The sequence below is a fragment of the Perna viridis genome, chromosome 10, assembly GCF_037379345.1.
Source record: "Perna viridis isolate PV_CMFRI_1.1 ecotype Kerala chromosome 10, ASM3737934v1, whole genome shotgun sequence".
Taxonomy (NCBI): Eukaryota; Metazoa; Mollusca; class Bivalvia; order Mytilida; family Mytilidae; genus Perna; species Perna viridis.
Window position 1 is genome coordinate 16,887,237 of NC_142454.1, and position 20,435 is coordinate 16,907,671.

General features: G+C 31.2%; 1 protein-coding gene across 3 annotated transcripts; it reads right to left on the reverse strand.

Moving 5' to 3' along the window:
- Positions 1-3,171: 3,171 nt before the first annotated feature.
- LOC148604747 (carbonic anhydrase-related protein 10-like) lies at positions 3,172-12,794 on the reverse strand. Of its 3 annotated transcripts, none has more exons than XM_088548697.1 (11): positions 12,430-12,791; positions 10,108-10,149; positions 9,103-9,242; positions 8,028-8,219; positions 6,488-6,583; positions 5,915-5,996; positions 5,421-5,447; positions 5,071-5,219; positions 4,625-4,735; positions 4,309-4,348; positions 3,172-3,624 (listed from the first exon to the last, which is right to left on the reverse strand). In XM_088548697.1, the coding sequence occupies exons 1-11, from the start codon at positions 12,479-12,481 to the stop codon at positions 3,602-3,604; spliced, it is 954 nt and encodes a 317-aa protein (XP_088404823.1). In that variant the 5' UTR covers positions 12,482-12,791; the 3' UTR covers positions 3,172-3,601. The 3 variants fall into 3 exon arrangements, with proteins under 3 accessions (XP_088404823.1, XP_088404825.1, XP_088404824.1); XM_088548698.1 differs by having other exon boundaries at positions 3,173-3,624; positions 5,915-5,981; positions 12,430-12,790; XM_088548699.1 differs by lacking the exon at positions 10,108-10,149 and having other exon boundaries at positions 12,430-12,794.
- Positions 12,795-20,435: the final 7,641 nt, after the last annotated feature.

Sequence of the window (20,435 nt, forward strand, 5' to 3'; positions counted from 1 at the left end):
TCGTTTTGATGTATCTATTGCACCAAGCCGATTTGTTCAGCAAGCCAAAATTTATCAATTATTTCTATCCCGAACCTTACATGTTATGAGCTATTCGGTATGTGTTTCTAGAAAAGTAATGTTTCGCTTACCTTACAGGCGCACATGTTACACGCTGCCAGTTTTTAGTTAAAATTGGACTTCTCATTTAACTGTGTGTTTTGTACCTTTGTTTTCTAATATTCATTGTTGTATGTGTCTATTATCCTTGTCTATCCCTGGCCCTTTTGTTTTTCGTTCGAATCCTTATTTCACTTTATTTTTTAGGTTTTCCATTTGTAGAAATATAATTTAGAAGTACTACAGTACATACCCAATTACATATCATGTTATGTTTCCGGAATATTTTAATGCACACTATAATTGAAATATAATTTAATAACGACTACTCCATTTTTAATTAAAAGATAATTATTTTATAGCAAATATAAAGCACGACTATAGTCATGAACTTCTTTTAGTTAATTTTACAGTATTTTTATAATACGTTCATCCAAATGCGCTAATAAAATATTTCTTAGGATCATGGATATAAGCCGACACATCTAATTCTGTTTTTAATGAATGATATTAACTGACACCTATGCTTCGAATTGTATGTTAACGTTTTTTGTCGGCTTCGCAATAAAATATCCTACAATTACTTTCGTGTTCAATCCTCAAATCTGCTTGGAAAATGTGTCTGATATAAATGATATAGATTGTTATTGTAATGTTTATTATATTTATGTGAAGTATATGCAGACATATTTTGTAACACACGTGAAACAAATGAGATTAAAATTACCGATCATGTAAATTCTAGGCGATCGTCAAAGGTATAGCCAAAGGTCGATCGCACTATGGTGCAAGACATGTTTTACAACTGTTTATATGGCACAGTTTGCAACATTCCTGTTCTCATCGTTTGACTGTTTGCCGTGTAGCAAGTAACATTTCAGCCAAATGATAATTGTGTAGTTAAATTTTTGATCGGGTTGCTCTTTCCATTTTGTGACATGCATATTCATTGCATTTTAAATCTAGATGAAGTAAATGAAATGTATTATTTACATATTATATGGTCAATTATTTCAATTTTAGAGATACGCAACACCATGTCGTAATACTTGTAAAGTGAAATGTAAATTTTGTGTACACGCCTTAATGCAACAAGAAAATGGGATGTTAATAGAAAATAATAAAAAAAAAACAACCTCCTAAAATCATACCATAAGATATAAAAAAGATAAACCTAGATATTTTTACCTATAGGATTTATTTGCGTTTACAGTGTCGTATCAAGCTTAAATTTGAGCCAACCTTTAAATTTTAAACATTCTTGGGTCGCCCTATATTGCTATTGTCAAGACAGTGAAAACAAACTGATATTTCGAGAAAAAAAAAACAAGTCTTATCTGATAACGGAGAAAATGACTGGTACAACGAAAATTGGGGAATAGATTAGGGAAGGAGGACGACTCGAACAGCAAAATATGGATAAAAAGAAAAATCTTGTATGTCGGGTGTTGCTGAATTATATTCTGGTTATAATATAATTTAGCTATAACTAGAAATCTTAAGAAAAACTTAAATATCTTTGATTATAAATATGGCCGTCAGAGAACAACTTAGCTATTGTCGGCAACATATTACGACTTACAAAAGTTCTTCGCTTGCATTTTTTAAAGAACCTTGTTTCATATGGAAGCAAAGATTAAAAATTAGGAACTTTTCATATCATGAACAATGAGTGGGATTTATAAATTGGTATTTTCACAATTAAACACCACGAATACTGGCTATCAATAAAAACGTCATTAAGATCTGGATATATTCTATACTAGGACTGGCATACAATAAAATCAAGTAAAAATAGTAACGAATGAACTTATATAATCTATCCAAAATTTATATAAGAATGTGCGAATTCATTTGTTGTAGTAAAATAAACACACTGAAATTGAATAATAATTGTACATGTATGAGCGACGATTCACAAATCACCGATGTATGTTATGTATCGCTATATTCGTTCATGGAAGCATAGAACTAGAGCATACAGGGGAAAGTCATGTGCTATTTGTATAACGAGCCAAGGGTCATATGTTATATTTGCTTGAAACAATAGTTTCTTCATTTCAGTTTTATGTGATCCTTATCAGCGACCAAACTTACAAAACAGCATTTTTTCCATAAAGGATACTGCAGACACTGTAATGTCAGCCTCATATATTGACTTACACTTAGAAATCGATGGTAAAGGAAAACTATTGAGCAAACTTTACGACAAAAGTGATGATTTTTCACTCAGAATTGTCAACTTTCCTTTCATCTGTGGCAACATCCCTTCAGCACCTGCGTATGGAGTGTTCATATCACAACTCATACGTTATGCCAGAGCTTACCGAAACTACGCAGACTTTTTGTATCGCGCTAGAACTCTAAAAAATAGGCTTCTGGAACAGGATTATGTTACTACAAGTTTGAAGTCATCACTACAGAAGTTTAATGTTCGTCATCATGAACTCTTGGATCGTTATGGTGTATCCATCTGCACCATGAAAACTAATTTATTCAACGGGCCATAGTTTTCCCTCGTTTGTCTACCCCGGACTTGACCTTTTATGAGCAACTCGACGGGTGTTTCTAGAAAGGCAGAGGATGCTTACACTACCGGTGCACCTGGTCCATGCTCCCAGTTTTTAGTGGAGTCGGAGTTGCTCATTTACTTTTGTTACTTTTTATGTATGATTTTATTTACTTTATGTTCTTTGTTGTGCATGTCTGTTTTCCATGTCTGGTCTTTGTCCCTGGATTACATTCTTTTGATTACCGCTATAACCTTGGTTCCCTGGAACACTCTTCCAAGACCCGGATGCACTAATATGTTTTGTATGTCTTGAGTATTCTTACAAACTATATTTGAATATCTTGTTGGTTAAATTAAGTTAAGTCATTTATTTATTTTTTTGTTTTGTTTGCTCATAGTATTAAATTGACGCGCAACAATATCACTTGTTTGGAACATTTTGATTCGGATTAAGCTAGATGTTAACTTTTTAATTGTAATTCTTAAAATTTTCCATATATAATGAGACAAACCAACTTTAAAAGCTAACACAAACACTAAACAGTAATACTTGAGTCAATTTTATTCAAAATAATAATAATCTATTCTAAATATTGTCCGTCGTGAATTAATAATTGAAGACAACGGTAAAGCGTCCGTGGTCGTATCTTCCTTTAGATTGCGAGAAGGACTAATAGACAGCTAAATTTTTATACCATAAAGCATACAAAATATTAGTACCTTTACTAATAATTAATTGTACAAATTGTCCAGATAGCTAAGCACCTAATATGTTTTTGCGCTCTCCAGAATAATCTAAAGGGTCTTTTTTTCAAATTAACGACAATAACATTGGGGATAAATCGTTTTCTTCATGTGTTTTGTTTCGTTTTTTTGCTTCCTCTTGTGGCTCTTTTACTATGGCAATGTTGGTATATTAACAGCAAAACACTACACATTTGTTTTAAAATTCTTTCAAACTCTTGTCTGGCAATTCAAATTAAAACGGTGTCAGCTGTGGAAGACGGAATTCACTGAAAGAAAAATTACAGTGTTCAATTTAAATTTATCCTACGTAAACTCATCTATAATACAAAGATTCACAGTTATTGGGATGAATGAACTTTGTGCAATTTAGAAACCAAATAAAGTAAGCAATAAAAAATGTATTTCAAGACATTTTAAGCATGAAATATAAAAAGAACAAAAAGTAACATTGCTAAACATTCTTCTTACAATTTACACTGAGACTTAACTGATTTGATTTACTTTAATTGTATATGGAGACAATTCGAACATTTATTTTTTTTCCATGAATAGGTCCCCATTATGTTGGTCAATTCCTCAAATCCCTTTCCACATTCATATTAAACATAGTCAAATACGTAATGAATGCGGATGAAACATATAACTGAATTCACTTTTATGACTAACTATTAAATACATTGTTTAGCATTGATAACCCAGCTAAAACTATAATCATTATCAAAACTTGTCCTATTTATTCCAGTACCTATTTCACGAGTCATGAATTCTTCCATATCCTTTTACCAAATACCCCATTCTCTATTGTTTTATATCTCATTGAATCGGATGTTCACTCAATTCAAGTCCTGTACCATATGTATTAATAAGTAGATGGTATTCTATCATTGTATGTTTGACAAATTCCAATTGAGTTTTTTTTAAACACATGTGACATAGTACTTGAAACGTACCTTTATATTGCACTTTTCTTTCCATTGAGCAAAATTTAGACTGAAAAATAACACAACTAATCACTATACATCTAGATACAAAGTCTTGTAAATTAATGATGTATAAATTTTCAGTTACTTAAAGCATTAGTTTTTTTTTATTTAATGTGATAAACAAATTGTTGAAATAAAAACAATAATGCTCATATTTTTTTTATATATGAAAGAAAACAAAACATGAAACAGTTTTTAATATTTAGATCATTAAACAAAATATGGCTAAAGTTATACTGACAATATATTTGCTCTTCACTGTCACATTTGAATTAATTCATACCTTTAAATCAAAGTTTATATTCGTGCGAACGACCCTCTGGTTAATTCGCTGAACTGGTCTTGTATTTCTGTAGTTCCAGTCCCCTTTCCCGTGTTTTCGCAACATATCAAGCTACAAGCACAAAAGAACTTTTTTGACTGAGAATTAGATATAATCTCAGACACAGAAAAAGGAGCATTTCTAACAAACAATGGTTAAAGCTGTTTTACAAGTACATTTCTGCTATACATTACAATATGTCATTTTACATTATTTAACTCAAATGATTTATGAAACATACGAAAAAGATCTAAATCAATTGCACGCTCAGTTTTGTTTATTTTATTTAAAGTTATTAAAACGAGTTATTATCTGTGACTCAATAATTAAAACAAAAACAAAACAGAAGTAAACATTATAATATATTATTCAGCTAAATTGACAAGTCTGAATATCGTATATAGCACCTGCTCCTCTGTCACATATATTGGTCTGTTAAACAGGATCCACGTGACCGTTTCCTGACATCCCGGTTGTGTAAATGATCCTTCGTATGTGATGAATTGGTCTGTGTTTGGGAGCAGCTGTGAAGGATCCCACGATTGTATATATTTCTCTTAAATTGTATAGAAGAATGATTTAGTTTAAAGTCTATAACAGGAAATATCGTTGTCTTTGTCAGTGATTTACATATTAAGAACCATCTCTACCAAACGTTAACATAATCTCATAGGGCACCGTCCGTTATATGTCGAAACATGTTATTAGGGGATAATTTCTAACAAATATTATTACACATTGCATGGTATAGACTTACCGTAAACTGTGTTTGTGTCTTCAAAATCTGAAATTATGAAAAACCAATAATAAAATATTCGAACTTTTTCTTTTGATGTTCTCTTGATGTTTGATACAGACATGTTTGATCATACAATATTGTCCAAACCGAAAAACGATAATTGTAAGAGTAATCAAGGGAACCAAGTTTCTAGAGGTAATCAAAAGAATGCAATCCAAGGACAAAGATCTGACATGAAAAAAAGACTAACACGACAAAGAACATAGAGTAACTTAAGTAATACATACAAAGTAACAAAAGTAAACGTGGACTCCTCTTAAAACTGGGGAGCATGGACCAGGTGCACTGATATGGTAAGCGTTCCCTGCTTTTCTAGAAACATCCACCGAGCTGCTCATAAAAAGTCAAGTTCGGGGTAAGCGAAAGAAGAATGAAAAACTTTGTAATTTTTATGAATTTTCGAGTAATGTATCCCTAAAGCAACATACAAAGTCCCGACAACAAAAACCTACCCGATTTTCTCATTCCAGATAAACTGCTGGTCAGTTCGTCTATTGCATAGTTTGTTTTTTTACCTGCCTGTAATAAATGTAGCTACAATGTTTGAACAGATAAATAAATACCATATAATTAAATTGATATTTCGGAATAATCTGGGTGATACATGTTGTCTATACATGCTATATTAGCACAAGTAACATTAAACGTTACGGATTTTATCATTTTTGACTTAGTAGTAATAAATTCGTCGCATTTTTGCTCAAAATGCTTTAACGCACTGTTTAAATAAGGTTGTAGTAGAAAACATGTAGATTTATTAAGATAAGTAATGTGAAGGTCAATTCTTCACGTTAATACTTTTGTATATTGATTAAACCACACATGCTTAGTAATGTAATTAATTGTATTGTATTCCCTGAATTCAAGTATCAACAAAGGAAATGTATCATCATCTGAAGTGTTTATTGCAGGAGAAACATTATTCACTTCAAAGATAATTAAAGTATTTTTTATTTATTCACTCATTAATTTTTGTCTCGTTTTGTTTATATTTTCAAATAAATAAATAAACATAAAAATCATACCTGGAGAAAGACAGCTAGTATGACAACACCTTTAGCACCAATGCTTGCCTCATTTTTATCTTTGTAAACATCAATGTTGTATCCAATGAGATGGATCTGTGAAATGTTACAATAGTTGTTACTCATACAATATAAGCCAAATTAATTTATTTGGAACATTTTTTTTATAAAGAGCACCTATTTTACAGGTTTTTTTTAATTCAAATCTGTCACGATATATATTTAAATTTTCAATGAAGGCTGAAACTCTTCTTGAAAACCTACGTGTTCCAATAAAAAAAAAACGCAAGTCAAAACTCTACGAATTATATTTTAATAGAAACAAGGATTTCATCTAATACTTACCTTCCTTCATCCATCATGTACCATATTGGAAACAATCAATTCTGAATCATCGGTTTAGAAAAAAACTCTTATCATAATATGCATATTCGGAATAATCTGACTTTCACAAATTTTCTAGCATCTACCATAAAATGTGTTAATGTATTCGAAATACTTTTAAGTGAATGTCTACTACCCAACAAAGTAACACAAACGTATGTTTTATTATCAAAATGAAATCATCGTTTTAAAACTCTTTTATGCAACACACTCTGTTTATTCTGAATTACAAATAGGCACATTAGCAGTTTCAAAAACTCAATATAAAAAGCAAATAAGTGCGGCTTTTTCAATTTATTTCTTGCTTTACGAAACTAGCCGATACTTTCTAATAAATAAAACCAATATTGTTTTGGTCGATTAAAACTACAACTTTTATATTTCTTGAGTGCGACATGAATGAAGTTAAAACCCAATCTTCCTTTTCTTTCTTTTTTTTTTCTTTTTACACAACAAGGTTATTAATAAAAAAAATAATATCAATAGTACAAATATAGCCTCAACTTGGCACATCATAGACTATTAGGATAAGGTTCTAATGTCGTACTTTTAAGAACAAAAGCAAACTGATCACACGAGAAAATTAAAAAAAAGATAATGGGGCGATTGAAGGAAAATTAAAGGCATGCATTACAAGTGAGTAAATACTACGGAATTAAAATGCTTTTAAGTTGACAACAAAAGTCTCAACAACAAAACAACAAAAGAAATAAAAACCAGCATATGAAAATAAAAAGAGATATACCGAGAACACTATACAATGTATAGTAGATAAGTAACATCAACCTAACAAGCAACACGAGCATAATTATTGATATGCAGTATGGTTTGACTTTTATATGCGATTGTGCAGTTCGTTGTGCTTTTTTTTATTTTATTTTATTTTTTTTTCTATACATCTTTGTGTGATTGATACTTGGCATTTTGAGAGGGTTGTTTAGTGTATGTAAAAATGTAACGATACCACGATTTGAACACAGAACAGCATATTCATGGCCAAGAAAACATTGAAAACACGTTAAACAATACAGATTTTCTGCAAACAATCCTACAAACATTAAATAATGAGCGAACAACACTTATGTTGTTGAAAGGAACGAATATGGTGCACCGGTAATGAAAGGTACTATACAGAACAGGCATGGGTTTGTGTTACCTCGGCTGGAAATGATCTGTTTCCTATTGTGTGTTCAGATCCATCATATCCCTTTATTCCATAATGATATTTAATATCAATGATTTTATACGTATAAGACAGAGGTCCACCAGTGATATTAAAAAAGTGTTGGTTTTCTTCATCGATACTAAACGTTACATCTAACCCATTGGTTTTCAGCCTACCGCTCACCTGACAGAAGACAAGAAAAAACATCTAATAATTTTCAGCCACGTTGTTATGAAATACATTTTTAGTTCACTGGGCCGCAGGATGGATTTTTAATCTGTAGAAAAACAGAGCCGCCTATACCAAAAAAGAACACAGGGGTCAGACAGGTTTTTCGAATATTTTCCCAAAACTGTCGGGTCTTGTGGCATTTTAGATTAGGTAACGGTTTTGGGCATGACGAGATCTATCTGTGGTCAAATATAAGTGAAAAATCTGTGACCAATGTTTGAGTTATTTTCCTCTGTGGGGCGTTTGTTTGCTGTTTTTGATGTTATTATTTTCAAAAATCTACTGTACAGAATTTTATGACAGTTTGGATGATTGTTTCATAGGGTCTCCTGCATAAAATGACCGTTTGAACTTTTAACAATGAACAACATGGTCATTGTTACTAAAATAGAACGTAGGGGTCAAACAGGATCAGACAGCAGGTCTTGATTGTATCTCCAAAACCATCACATAAACAATAAAGAACCACGAACATGTCAAATGACACTACCTTCTATCAGTACACTGATAGTTCTGCTTTGTGACATATAGAGACATTATATCAAACTATGGTTTTTAAACGGAAGTGGAAGGTCACTAAGGGTATGTTAACTTAGTTTTCAGCTATATCTTGTATTTGTTATTCCAATGTCTTTATCCCAAAAGATAATTGTAGAGAAGGCTTGAAAAATAAACTTTCAAAATATGAAATTTATACCGATCCATCAATTTTGCAAACCGTGAAGAAATATTTCAACCCTTAAGAGTTATGAGGGATACCGAATTACTGTTACAATGTCATACATCAAAGATACAAATAAAGCTGATATTTGTTTTTCGAACGACGGAAACTTACCGGTACTGCGTTGATTCGAAGGTTAGTCAGGTTAGGGTCAAATAATAACGTATCCGGGTGTATTTCAATCGGCGATTGTTGTTTTCCACTTTTACATAAGTCCCATACTTTTCCATGTAGTTTTCCCCAGTATTCCGGTGCTGTAATTAATAATCAATCAATTATGGCTTTGAATTGAGTATATGCTTTTTATCAAATCAAATCTCATAACACTGTAAGACGATCAAATCACATTATATTCAAATTAGAAAAAACGACATATATGTTAAATAATATTATGTACTATTTTGTTGAATTAAAAATTAGAAACAAAACATGTCATAGCATAAATAATCTCGATTTGTTTATGATAGCATGCGTATTTCACTTGTTTGCTTTTTTACGTATGACCTTAAATTCCATCGAAATATTTGCAAAGAAAGTATCTTTGGAGAAAGAGGAAACAGTACCGGTAACATGGTACCAATTTACTCGCTGGCTGACAGAAATATTATCAAAGTGGGTATGAAATATAGAATCTTAAATTTTGTTTTCTGAATCAATTACTACATGGCAAGTAAGATGTTATGAACGAAGAATATTAGGGTTAGTAATTATGTAAACTAACTGAATTTGATACTAGCCTTCAAGTTGGTGGGAAACCTGGTTTTGGAATTTTCTTGTTTGATACCGTGACGTCACTTACGTTGAGAGATCCGCAGTGCGCGATTCGAATTTCCCCCTCCCATCGAAGTTAAGTATTGTAATCTATTAGAATAATCTAGAGGTATGTGTCTAGTTTGAACAAATTAAACGGAAAGGTTTGGGCCGTGTAATTGACACTTTCTGTCTTAAGGCTTCGATGTTTAAAAGTGTAATCTGCCTTAATCCAGCTTTCTGTTTGTATATACTGTTACAAATTCAAGACATTCCTTTTATGTTTCCTATAGGTATATGCAGTAACCTGCGTGTCGTTTGTCGTGTTAACTATTAAACCAAATCAAACACTTGATGAATATAACGTACCAAGATGTGAATCATATCCCCAGACTTTGCCAATATCATTTGCTACAATGAAAAAAAAAGGGTTACAGTAAAAATGAAACGATATAAAAACAAAACGTTCTATTCTTGGAAGTTATAACAAGTAACGAATAAATGGTGTTTACATTTAAGGTCAGATATAATCGAATAATGTATGAAAAGCAGTATGTCGTTGAATGATAGCCTATTTACAATTTATGATTGGCATAGTATTGTTACAATACACACCCAAACGGTTTGATGATCCAATATAGCATTTGTCGGAAACATTAAAATCTATCATAACCGCTTGCTTACGAAACAATAAATTTACTTCTGTGTATAAGTAATTAAACGCTACAAAACTGTTATCACATGCATTAAAAAGGCCATAAAATGTTATCTGAAACGTTTCGCTTACCGCTGTGTTTATTTAGTAAAGTATCTTGTGAATTTAGTTTCTTCAGACACTCTGATCAAAGGTGTTTAGTCATTAGCACAATGTATATTAATTAACATTCTTATTACTCAATAGTCATATCTTTATGTAATTAGTGATGCTTCGCAATTCAAATTAAAATATATAAGTAGTTAATATTTCTGAATTTCTGTGGATGAATTATTGTGGGAAGTGTTCTGTTTTGTTTCAATATTTGCGCAGAAAAACTGTGATGTGAAATTCGTATATATTACAGAATTTTGAAATACAATCTAATTGTTTCAATTCCATGATAGATCCAACTCTTCATCGTTTTAGTCGCTGTCTAGGTGCGGAGACGGAGTCATTTGATTATACAATAATTCACAATATTACTCATTTAGATTCTTGTGCTTAAATATTCCCGTAAAGGATATACTTGATAAGTAAGGGCTTTTGTTTTGTATCAGTATTCACGTGGTCAAGATTAATTTTAATTTTCTTATAGTTGGTCTCTCGTGCAGTGTAATATTCCTTAATAATCAATGATTAAATATGAAGTAAACATCGCCTATATCAGCGAGCACCGTAAGAATAGGTAAGCACATTAAAACCTCTTAGACACAAAGGAGTGTCGGATAAAATTGTTTGTTTTTTTTGTTTTTTTTTCGCAGGTGCTTTATTTTACATAACAGCAGCAAGCTAAACCAACATTTTCATTTAAAAATCTACCTTGTTAAATAATGGAGGAATGAGTTTGTTTTCAGTGAATGAGTAAAGAAAATGTTTATCCATAATTTTGAGTATTCATTGTTATACTTAACATTATATTTTTATTTGTTTGATTTATGGAAACGTTGAATTTACTCCGTTAGGACGGTCACTTTTTGTTACTTTCGAGACAGGACTGCTTTCGTTGGTATTTTGGGTACCTTAAGGGATATTAAGTTAGTACGGGTAATAACGATGAAGCTAACACTCTTACCGGTGCTCACTATTAACAAAAACAAGGTTTATAAATTGAAAATAAAACTAAACAACAAATATATTTTTTACAGAGCCTTTCTGTGGTATAATAATTTCCCAATTGCGTCAAGGCAGATATAAACTGTAGGATATTTCATAATTTGAAATTTCCAAATATGTAAATGATTAGATAAACATACCATGCAACACACCTTGGTTAGAATGAACACATTTTGTTTTTATAGATATCAGAAACACAATCGGTAAAATTAAACTTAGTTTTGAATTTATTTAATTAATATTGTGTAAAGTTAGAGTAATAGAGAACATTTCTTAAGGAGGTAGACCTAGGGTAAAGGAAATAACTCATTAAATCAGTTATATGTTCGTATCATACTCAATTTCACCAAAGCCAATCAAGCTTTCATTTGATACATAATGGAATAAATCCAGGTTACTTTGATGCTTACATGAGATTGATGTCAAATACTGAATACAAACATTCTAATGAATTGTAAGAGTTGTGTCCCTTACCCTAGGTCTACCTCCTTAAGTACCCGTCCACATATAATTCGGACAATGTCTATGGTAGAGTTGAATCGTGGAGTTAAAAACAAAACAATTGAATAAATAAAGCTTTATGTGGTATTTGTATGCTAAACGATAAACCGAATAACCGATGACAAACTTATAATTATAGTTTTATCCTTTGTCTTCCTTGATCTGCTCATTATTTTTCCTATGAAAGAGATTAAGAGCAGCTTATATTAAAACAAATGACTATATGCAGCTTTCAATGCCTCGTTATTTTTCTTTTTATGATTAAAATTTAATATGGTAGCACTTTGGTTATGTATCGATAATAAATATTGATGTAGGAACGTATGATTGCAAACTGAATTTATAAATTTAATGCTAATAATTTAAACATTTGGCCTTACCAAAAGTGCCCGTGACAAAATATATCCATGAAAAATATAATTCCAAAAGCATAATCAATATCCAAAAGTAAACTATGTTTACATCCGTTCATCTGGACAGCTAATTAAATCTGAAATTCTAAACAACATTCCGTTACTCAATTCCTTTGCTTTCCCATGCATCAAAAATCATATTTGATAGATATATTTGTTGATGTACTAAATAACCAGCCATATTCACCAGTAAAGGTTACCGCGTGGTCCTTTGAATATCGTTTTAACTCTAGGCGGAGCTGAACATGTAGATTGACACATTAGACTTCCGTAAATGGCACCGATAAATCTCAATCATACATAAGCGTGAAATAACCTGCTTAGTTAATTGGAGTTTTAAGTACTGCCACTTGAAAAATTATGTACAATTTATGGTTGTTCATGCTACTTATACTTCTTCTATTGGCCTACGTATGATATGGATCAAATAGGGAGTAAATGATTGAGAATGGATCTAATTGTGAATGACAAACGTTGCATTTTATTAAACTGTTCCATCTGTGTAATTGTCTTATTGGACTTTGTAAACAGAACGATTAGTTGATCAATCAATATCGAGTTTTCCTAGGATTTTATTGTTTTACAATGAAACATAATTCATTGATAAATTTGCATTTTCTTATTGAAAATAGAATTCAGACTAGTTTTTGTTTTATTATTTAAAAACTTTGTATAATTCAATATACTATTACCATAAAGGCAAAGGGGTAGAATAAAGTGCATTCGGCGATGACAGTTGATATGTTTTTTTTCGAAAACGATTTAAAATTTTGTCTGGGTCTCGCCAAGGAGTATTTCTCGATGTTTGCATTAAATTTAAAGTCGCAACGTTTATCTGAAAAGAAGAGTTTTATGTGAATACAAAGATATTGTATTATGAATCATCTTAACTTTGTATTGTTCAAACAAATTTCTACTTAATTACCAAAAGCCAATACACCATTACGAATGAGAAATTACGGATAGTTTATACTACAATTACAGTCGGTTAGTAAATTGATTATTATTCAAATGTAGAAAGTGTTCTGTTAATCGCATGATTTTATTTCATCAAAGTAAATATGTCTGAAGTTTAGTTACTTTGTTTTAGTAATTCAGTGTTTTGAAAAGTATTCCCGTTAAAAAAAAGTACGGTATTTATTGAATAAGAATGAAGGATAAAAACAGTTTTTCTAAATAGAACTTCAATAAATTTGAAACCATAATAAACAATTTCTATGGTTTTAATCACCTAAATGAATGACCTCTAACATAAGTTTTACAATATCAAGGCACAAAGGTTTTGATTTCAATGTTATTGAAACAACCTAAGGGATTGATCAGATAATATTATTTATTATTATTATACAATACTTATATAACGCCTATATAATGCAAAATGACTCTATGCGCTGTACATAATATAGAAATAAGTTACAAATAACCACAATTTTTTATATATTAAAAAAATGGATTGCAAGATTACAACAAAGAAAAGTGCATGCGAATCTAAAATATTTAAAGGAAGAAAATCACATACATTTACAAGTTGATATATACAAGTAAAATTTGGAATTTATATATAATATAATATAATATAATATAATATAATATAATATAATATAATATAATATAATATAATATAATATAATATAAGATTAATAACATATGAAAGGCAACAAACGCCATAAAATATTTGAGGGTTAATTTATACCTTTAAAAATATATAGAACCGAGAAAAACCGAGAATATATATATACACAAACAGTTCAAATAAAAACAAAAAGCACCTCGTGGTATGTTAAGAAAGTACATGTTCTCTGATTTCATAGTTCTGGTTGGTTAATATGGAGAAACAAGTTCTTGAAGATAAACAAGCAACCGATGTAGGGAGACTAGTACCGGCGTAATATGATCGTGTTTCCGTGTTCGGAAAATTAAACGTGCGGCTGTGTTCTGCTCTCGCTGTAGTTTTGAAGTAATGTTCGCATTTATACCATTGTCTAGACGGGAGTTGACCAATGTCTTACACGCATCGTTCGATATATATGATCGAAATAGTTAACTCCGTTTTACCTTGATTCAGTTTTAGCATGTTTGATTTCATCCATGCACTAATGTCAGAAAGACAAGCTTCTATGCGAGTAGATATGTTGGTCCACTTATCCGAAGGTTTGATCACCACGTACGCCAGTGTGTCATCCGTGTAGCAATGATAATTCATGATATGGCGTTTGCATATCTGGCCGATTGGTTTGGAGAACATACACTATTTCTTGGGTCCCAACACAGATCCTTGTGGGACATCAAAAGACTACACATTCCCGATGTTAACACTTTGAGATCTGTTATGTAGATAAGACTGAAACCACTGTTACGCTTGTCCGATTATTCTATAAGAATATTGAAGTTGTGCCATTAGAATCGGAAGGTCTATAACATCAAAGGCAGCGGATAAGTCAAGCATAACAAGTACAGCACACGAGTTATTATCTAGAGCCATTAAGATGTCATGGTGTACACGCAGCAACGCAGTTTCGATTGAATGACATGCGCAGTACGCGGACTGAAGGTTGTCATGCAGTGAGTTGAATTCTAAATGTTCCTCAAGACGGATTGTCACCACTTTTTCAAGTATTTTAGAGACAAAAGGAAGATTCGACACGGGCCTATAGTTTTTAAGTATATCTGAGTCTTAATAACGGACGAACAATTGTCTTCTTGAATGCAGATAGAACATAGCCCTCAATTAAAGATTTGAGGGCTATATAATAGTATTTCAGTTGGGTGAAAGATATTGACTTTTTACAAAAACATAAATGCATGTTAAAGTATATAATTAGAACAAATCATTCTTCTTTTTATTTATTTTTTGTTATTATTATTAATTTTCACAATCATTTATTGTTATATATGTTAACGAAGTGAACAGGTTACGGAAGGAAATATCTATTTGATTTACTGACAATATTTGTAGCTCTGAATAAATTGTATACATATATTAGCTTTGTTCTGCTTTGTTCTGCTTTAGATCATTTGTCTTTTTTGTAATTATTAATATTTATACAGTGAATGTATACAAATACTACCGATGTATAATGTAATACAACGTGTTATTCTTGGTTTGTCAAAACCAAAATAAAACGTAATATTAGAAGTTATCTGCGTTAGTATCCGTAGATAAGAAGATTTTAAATCCCTAAAGTACGTTAGTACATCCTGAGGCAAAACCAAAGGGTGTACAGTAAAACTGAAGGGTTTAACATCTCCATATCTTCGGATACAAACGTAGAGGACGATTTTATCCTCGGTTTCAAGCTTAACCTGGCGTTCTTCTAGGGATTTTCAACACAACATGTAACGCAAATTTGACGTTTTTGCAAGTATTTTTGAAAAATATAGTGAAATATGCAAAGTTAGAATGTTTTTTATCGGATGTAGGGTACTACCTTTGGAAGAACCCTACAGGTGCCCAAATATAAGGGTTTTTTATTGAAATAACAATGAAAATCGACAATGTTGTTTTTGCCGGTCAACTCTCGAGCGCTACGTCACAGACGTCAAACGTTCATGGGTCAGAAATGTCGAAACTAATCTAGGTCAGGAATTCCATTGACGATGATGACGACGAAGCAGTCATATGCGTAAAAAATCTGCAAAATAGGACAAATTAATGGCATCAAAGGATTAATTCTTTTAAAAGGTACGACATTTAAATACTCGGGATATATGGAGTTTATAGAATTCATCATTCATTGAGGAATTTCAAGTAATAAGTAATGTCTAGCAACCCCCGGGGATATGGGATTTTGAGCGGCATGTAGCTAACCAATCAAATTTCAGTATTCATACCCAGCCGGGGATAAAACATCATGTGACTTTGGATATGGGCATGTATTATAAATGTCCGAACGAAGAAATATAGCAATGGTACGTTTTCATTGCAGACTGTTTGTCCTAAAAGACTTAAATGCCATATAAAAAATGTTCTTTTATGTCATTTGTATAAGGTTTTGATTTTGTTAGAACATCGTGGTATATGATTAATGTATTTCTCGGAAAACAAAATAAAACACAATGGTCGAAATCACCAGTCATACAGCAGCAGACAAGAGAAAATCGTATGAAAGGGACAACAATGATTAACGATCCTAATTTTGTCTCGTTGCTTATTTTATGGACGAAAAGTTTAATTAAGGTTTACTTTACTTGACTGGCGTTTCAGGGAAGAAGTAAGTGTGATGAATTGCTTATATATCAAGATGCATCTTACCGAACAAGTGCCGTACTTTTGTCTGTCTAAGACTCATGTAAAATTAGAATGAAGTGATTTTAACGAAAAAAAAAAGTCATACATTTTTTTTCATGTAAGCCTTGTTGAAGTTATGTTTATATAAAGCCTTCTACAAAGAATACGTATGTTGCACGTATGATAGAATGTCTCCATTGTTGCATTCTTCGCCGGATCATGTGTTCCTATGTCCCATATCCCATTCCATATTACTCATTGCACATTCATTATTGAACCAGACTGCTGAACTAAGATATTATGTATTGTCAAAATCAACAAAGGACAATATCATACATAAACAAAACAAAACTTACATAAGAGTGTCAAGGTGACTTTTAAGAAAGTGTCGGAAAGAACTTATACTTAATAAATGAAATAAATATTTGAATTGATTGCAGTTTTTATTATGACTCTGCTTGCGAACATTTATTTTGTTCCAAAAATACACTAATGCATTGATTTGAGAGAAATGATACTATCATGTTATAATGAAACATTAAATATCAAAATCTGGTATAAGATAAAATATTATTCAGGGATTGTATCAAAAACAACAGTTGAATATCAACATAACAACGCTTACGTTAGTCTATCTTGTCGCGTCCATAAAAAATCCATTTCAATGGATAATAGCTATATCTCATCATGAAAATAATTTGCTTTTATATTTTCTCTTAGGCTTGTTATAATATTAAATAGTATTATTACGACGTGCAATTATAATACTAGAATCTATCTTATCTATGTTGTTCAAAGATATGACAATGGTTTTGCAAACGGAACAGGAACAATGTTTTCTCAAGTTATAACCATGACCATCAGATACTGTCCTTGAAATAGATATCCATACTACAAAGATTGTTCCCGTTCACAATTTAGTAAAATAACAAATTCTTTCTTCCTCCCTTTTTTTTTTTTTTTTTGGTCTTTATTACCTGAAAACTCTACCAACTCGTTTATATGTAAAAGAAACCATTGCGAACAAAAGTTGATCCGTTACATTTAAACCTGCCTCAAACTGTGATTTTAATTTCTTTAACTTTTAACTTGATCGGTTGTCCCGAAATCTCACATGTGTATCATTATTATGGTCTTATGAGGCGACATCTCAAATTATTACGTCTCTCCGCCCATGAAATTTCCGAGTTGCTCATTTGCTTTTGTTACTTTGTACGTACGATTTTAGTTATGTTATGTTCTTTGTTGTATATGCTGGCTTTCCATGTATGTTCTTTGTCCATGGATTACATTTTTTGATAATTTGCTATAACCTTGAATCCCTTGATTACTCTCTCCCATATCCATGGAATTATAAAATATACCCAGTCACTTTTGCGTACTTCAATTTTATTATATATTGCATAAGGGGATAATAAAGTGAAATTTATAAACCAATTCTGACATTAATAATCTTGAATCATACACGTCTGAGTATTTTATGATGAAAATGACCTCAAAAGTCACAAAAGATACAATTGGTCGGCATAATCTTCATTTACATTACTTTTGAATACATATTAACGTAAATTATCTTTTAAAATATAATAACATTGACGAATTTCTTCCACTTAGTACTACGGGATGCTATTTAACTTAACTAATGCAGGTTATAACGGTATTTTACTCGAGTTTATTGTTTCTGTGTATACAACAACATATTTAAATTGTCAAATAAAAACTAAGATATGTGAAAAAACTCCTTGATTTGTTTTGTTATATAAGCACACACCCAACTGGACTTTATTCCATGATAAGAACTAAACACACAGCCGAATGCTTTTCTATTTAGATATACTATAAAACAAATACACGTTGAGTTCAATGCAATACTATAAACCATATGATTTTCGTGGTCACTTTATTCCGACAACATATTTTCACGATTATAAATAAAATACTACATTTTTCACAATGAAAATCTTTGATTACAGCATTTTTGCGGAGATTTAATGTCGCGAAATTTTTGTGCATGCAAAATAAGCAAAAGTAAATCGCTTGCGAAAATTAGTGAGTATTACACCTACAAAACAAGACTTCACACATGTATATTAATGATAAGAAGTGATTCAACAACAAAAAATTTATACATGTAGTTATTTAGTGAAACACCTTATATCCATCAAGGAAGACTGACTAAGATTATTGACTTTGCATGACATCATTTAATTGTATTATCATTCTTCCGTGATTGTACTTTACATATTTGATCAATATGTTATTGTCAACAAATGTTCTTAGGTTTCATTTTTCTTCAAAACTTTTGTCAATGAAGTTTCATTATTAACAAAAAATGAAAAGCACTTCGTAAGCACATTAATCATGCAGAGACATTTTGTTGTTTGTTTCCTCTTTGAAGTTACATAACACTGTCATTTTTAACGCTCTAATATAATTGTAAATACCTTAACGTCCAAGTACAAAAGTACTGAACTATCTCTGCTTACAAGAGAATATAAAGGAAATAAAATATGTTTCTTTCGTCTATCCCGGGCTTGACTTTTCAAAAGCAGCTCGGCAGATATTTCTAGAATAGCAGAGGACGTCTACCTTACCTACGCATCTGGTCCGTGCTCCCCGTTTTAAATGGAGTCTGAGTTATTGCTATTTTACTTTTGTTGCTTTGTACGTAATGTTGTTGTCATTTTGTGTTCTTTTTGTGTATGTCTGTTTTCCATGTTTAGTCGTTGTCCTTCGATTTCTTTAGTTTGATTCCGCTAGAATCTTGGTTCCTTTAAATACTCATTTTCTATTAAAACAATCTTTTTTGGGCGGTTTCAATTACAAACTAAGACAAACCATTTTGTTGTTGTTGTTGTTTTGGAATTGTCTTTAAAATAATAAGTACGTTTTAGATATGACCTACTTGATTTCGACAAAACAAAAACAATAGCATTAAGCCGATTAAATTTATCAACACCACTTTTATGAGAGACTGTTTAGCGATCAAGAAAATTGTATAACACGCATCATTCATTTAAAACATACGTTCTTGTTTAAAACATTAGTAATCGATTATGAAAACCCTCAATGCGAATTGTGTTTCAAATGCATAAATCTATCTAAGTAGTCTTATTTGTTCCATAATTTTACACATAACAATAAATAGAACGTGATTACTAGATATATTAACATCAATGATTAAACAAAATATTACTGATGTAATGGAATATTCTTTTGTATCCTAGAAAAGTCTTCCCTTGTGACTGACATCTAACAAATATAGCCATATATTGAAGTTTCATCGTTTATTTTTGTATTACTCTAAAAGTTAAAAATGTATCAAAATACTCATATATTCACTTATATACATATATACATACATACATAGTAGTTTCAGAGAATAAGAGTTTTTTAAAAATAGTTAGTAGTTTCAGAGAATAAGAGTTTTTTTAAAAATAGTTAGAAGTTTCAGAGAATAAGAGTTTTGAAAAATAGTTAACAACGACAACGACGGACCTTAAGTGTCTGAAAAATTCCCAACGATGTTACAACTGCCATGTAAGCTATAGCCACCACTTGGGGTCCGTTGTTGTCGTCGTCCGTCGTTGTCGTCGTTAACTATTTTTAAACAACTCTTATTCTCTGAAACTACTAGACTAATCAAAAACCAAAATTGGTATGAATGTTCCTAAGGTTGTTCTGCATAGAACAGATGTGGAATTTTTTTTATCAAAGTACATGGCCGCCGTTTAAAAAATAAGAC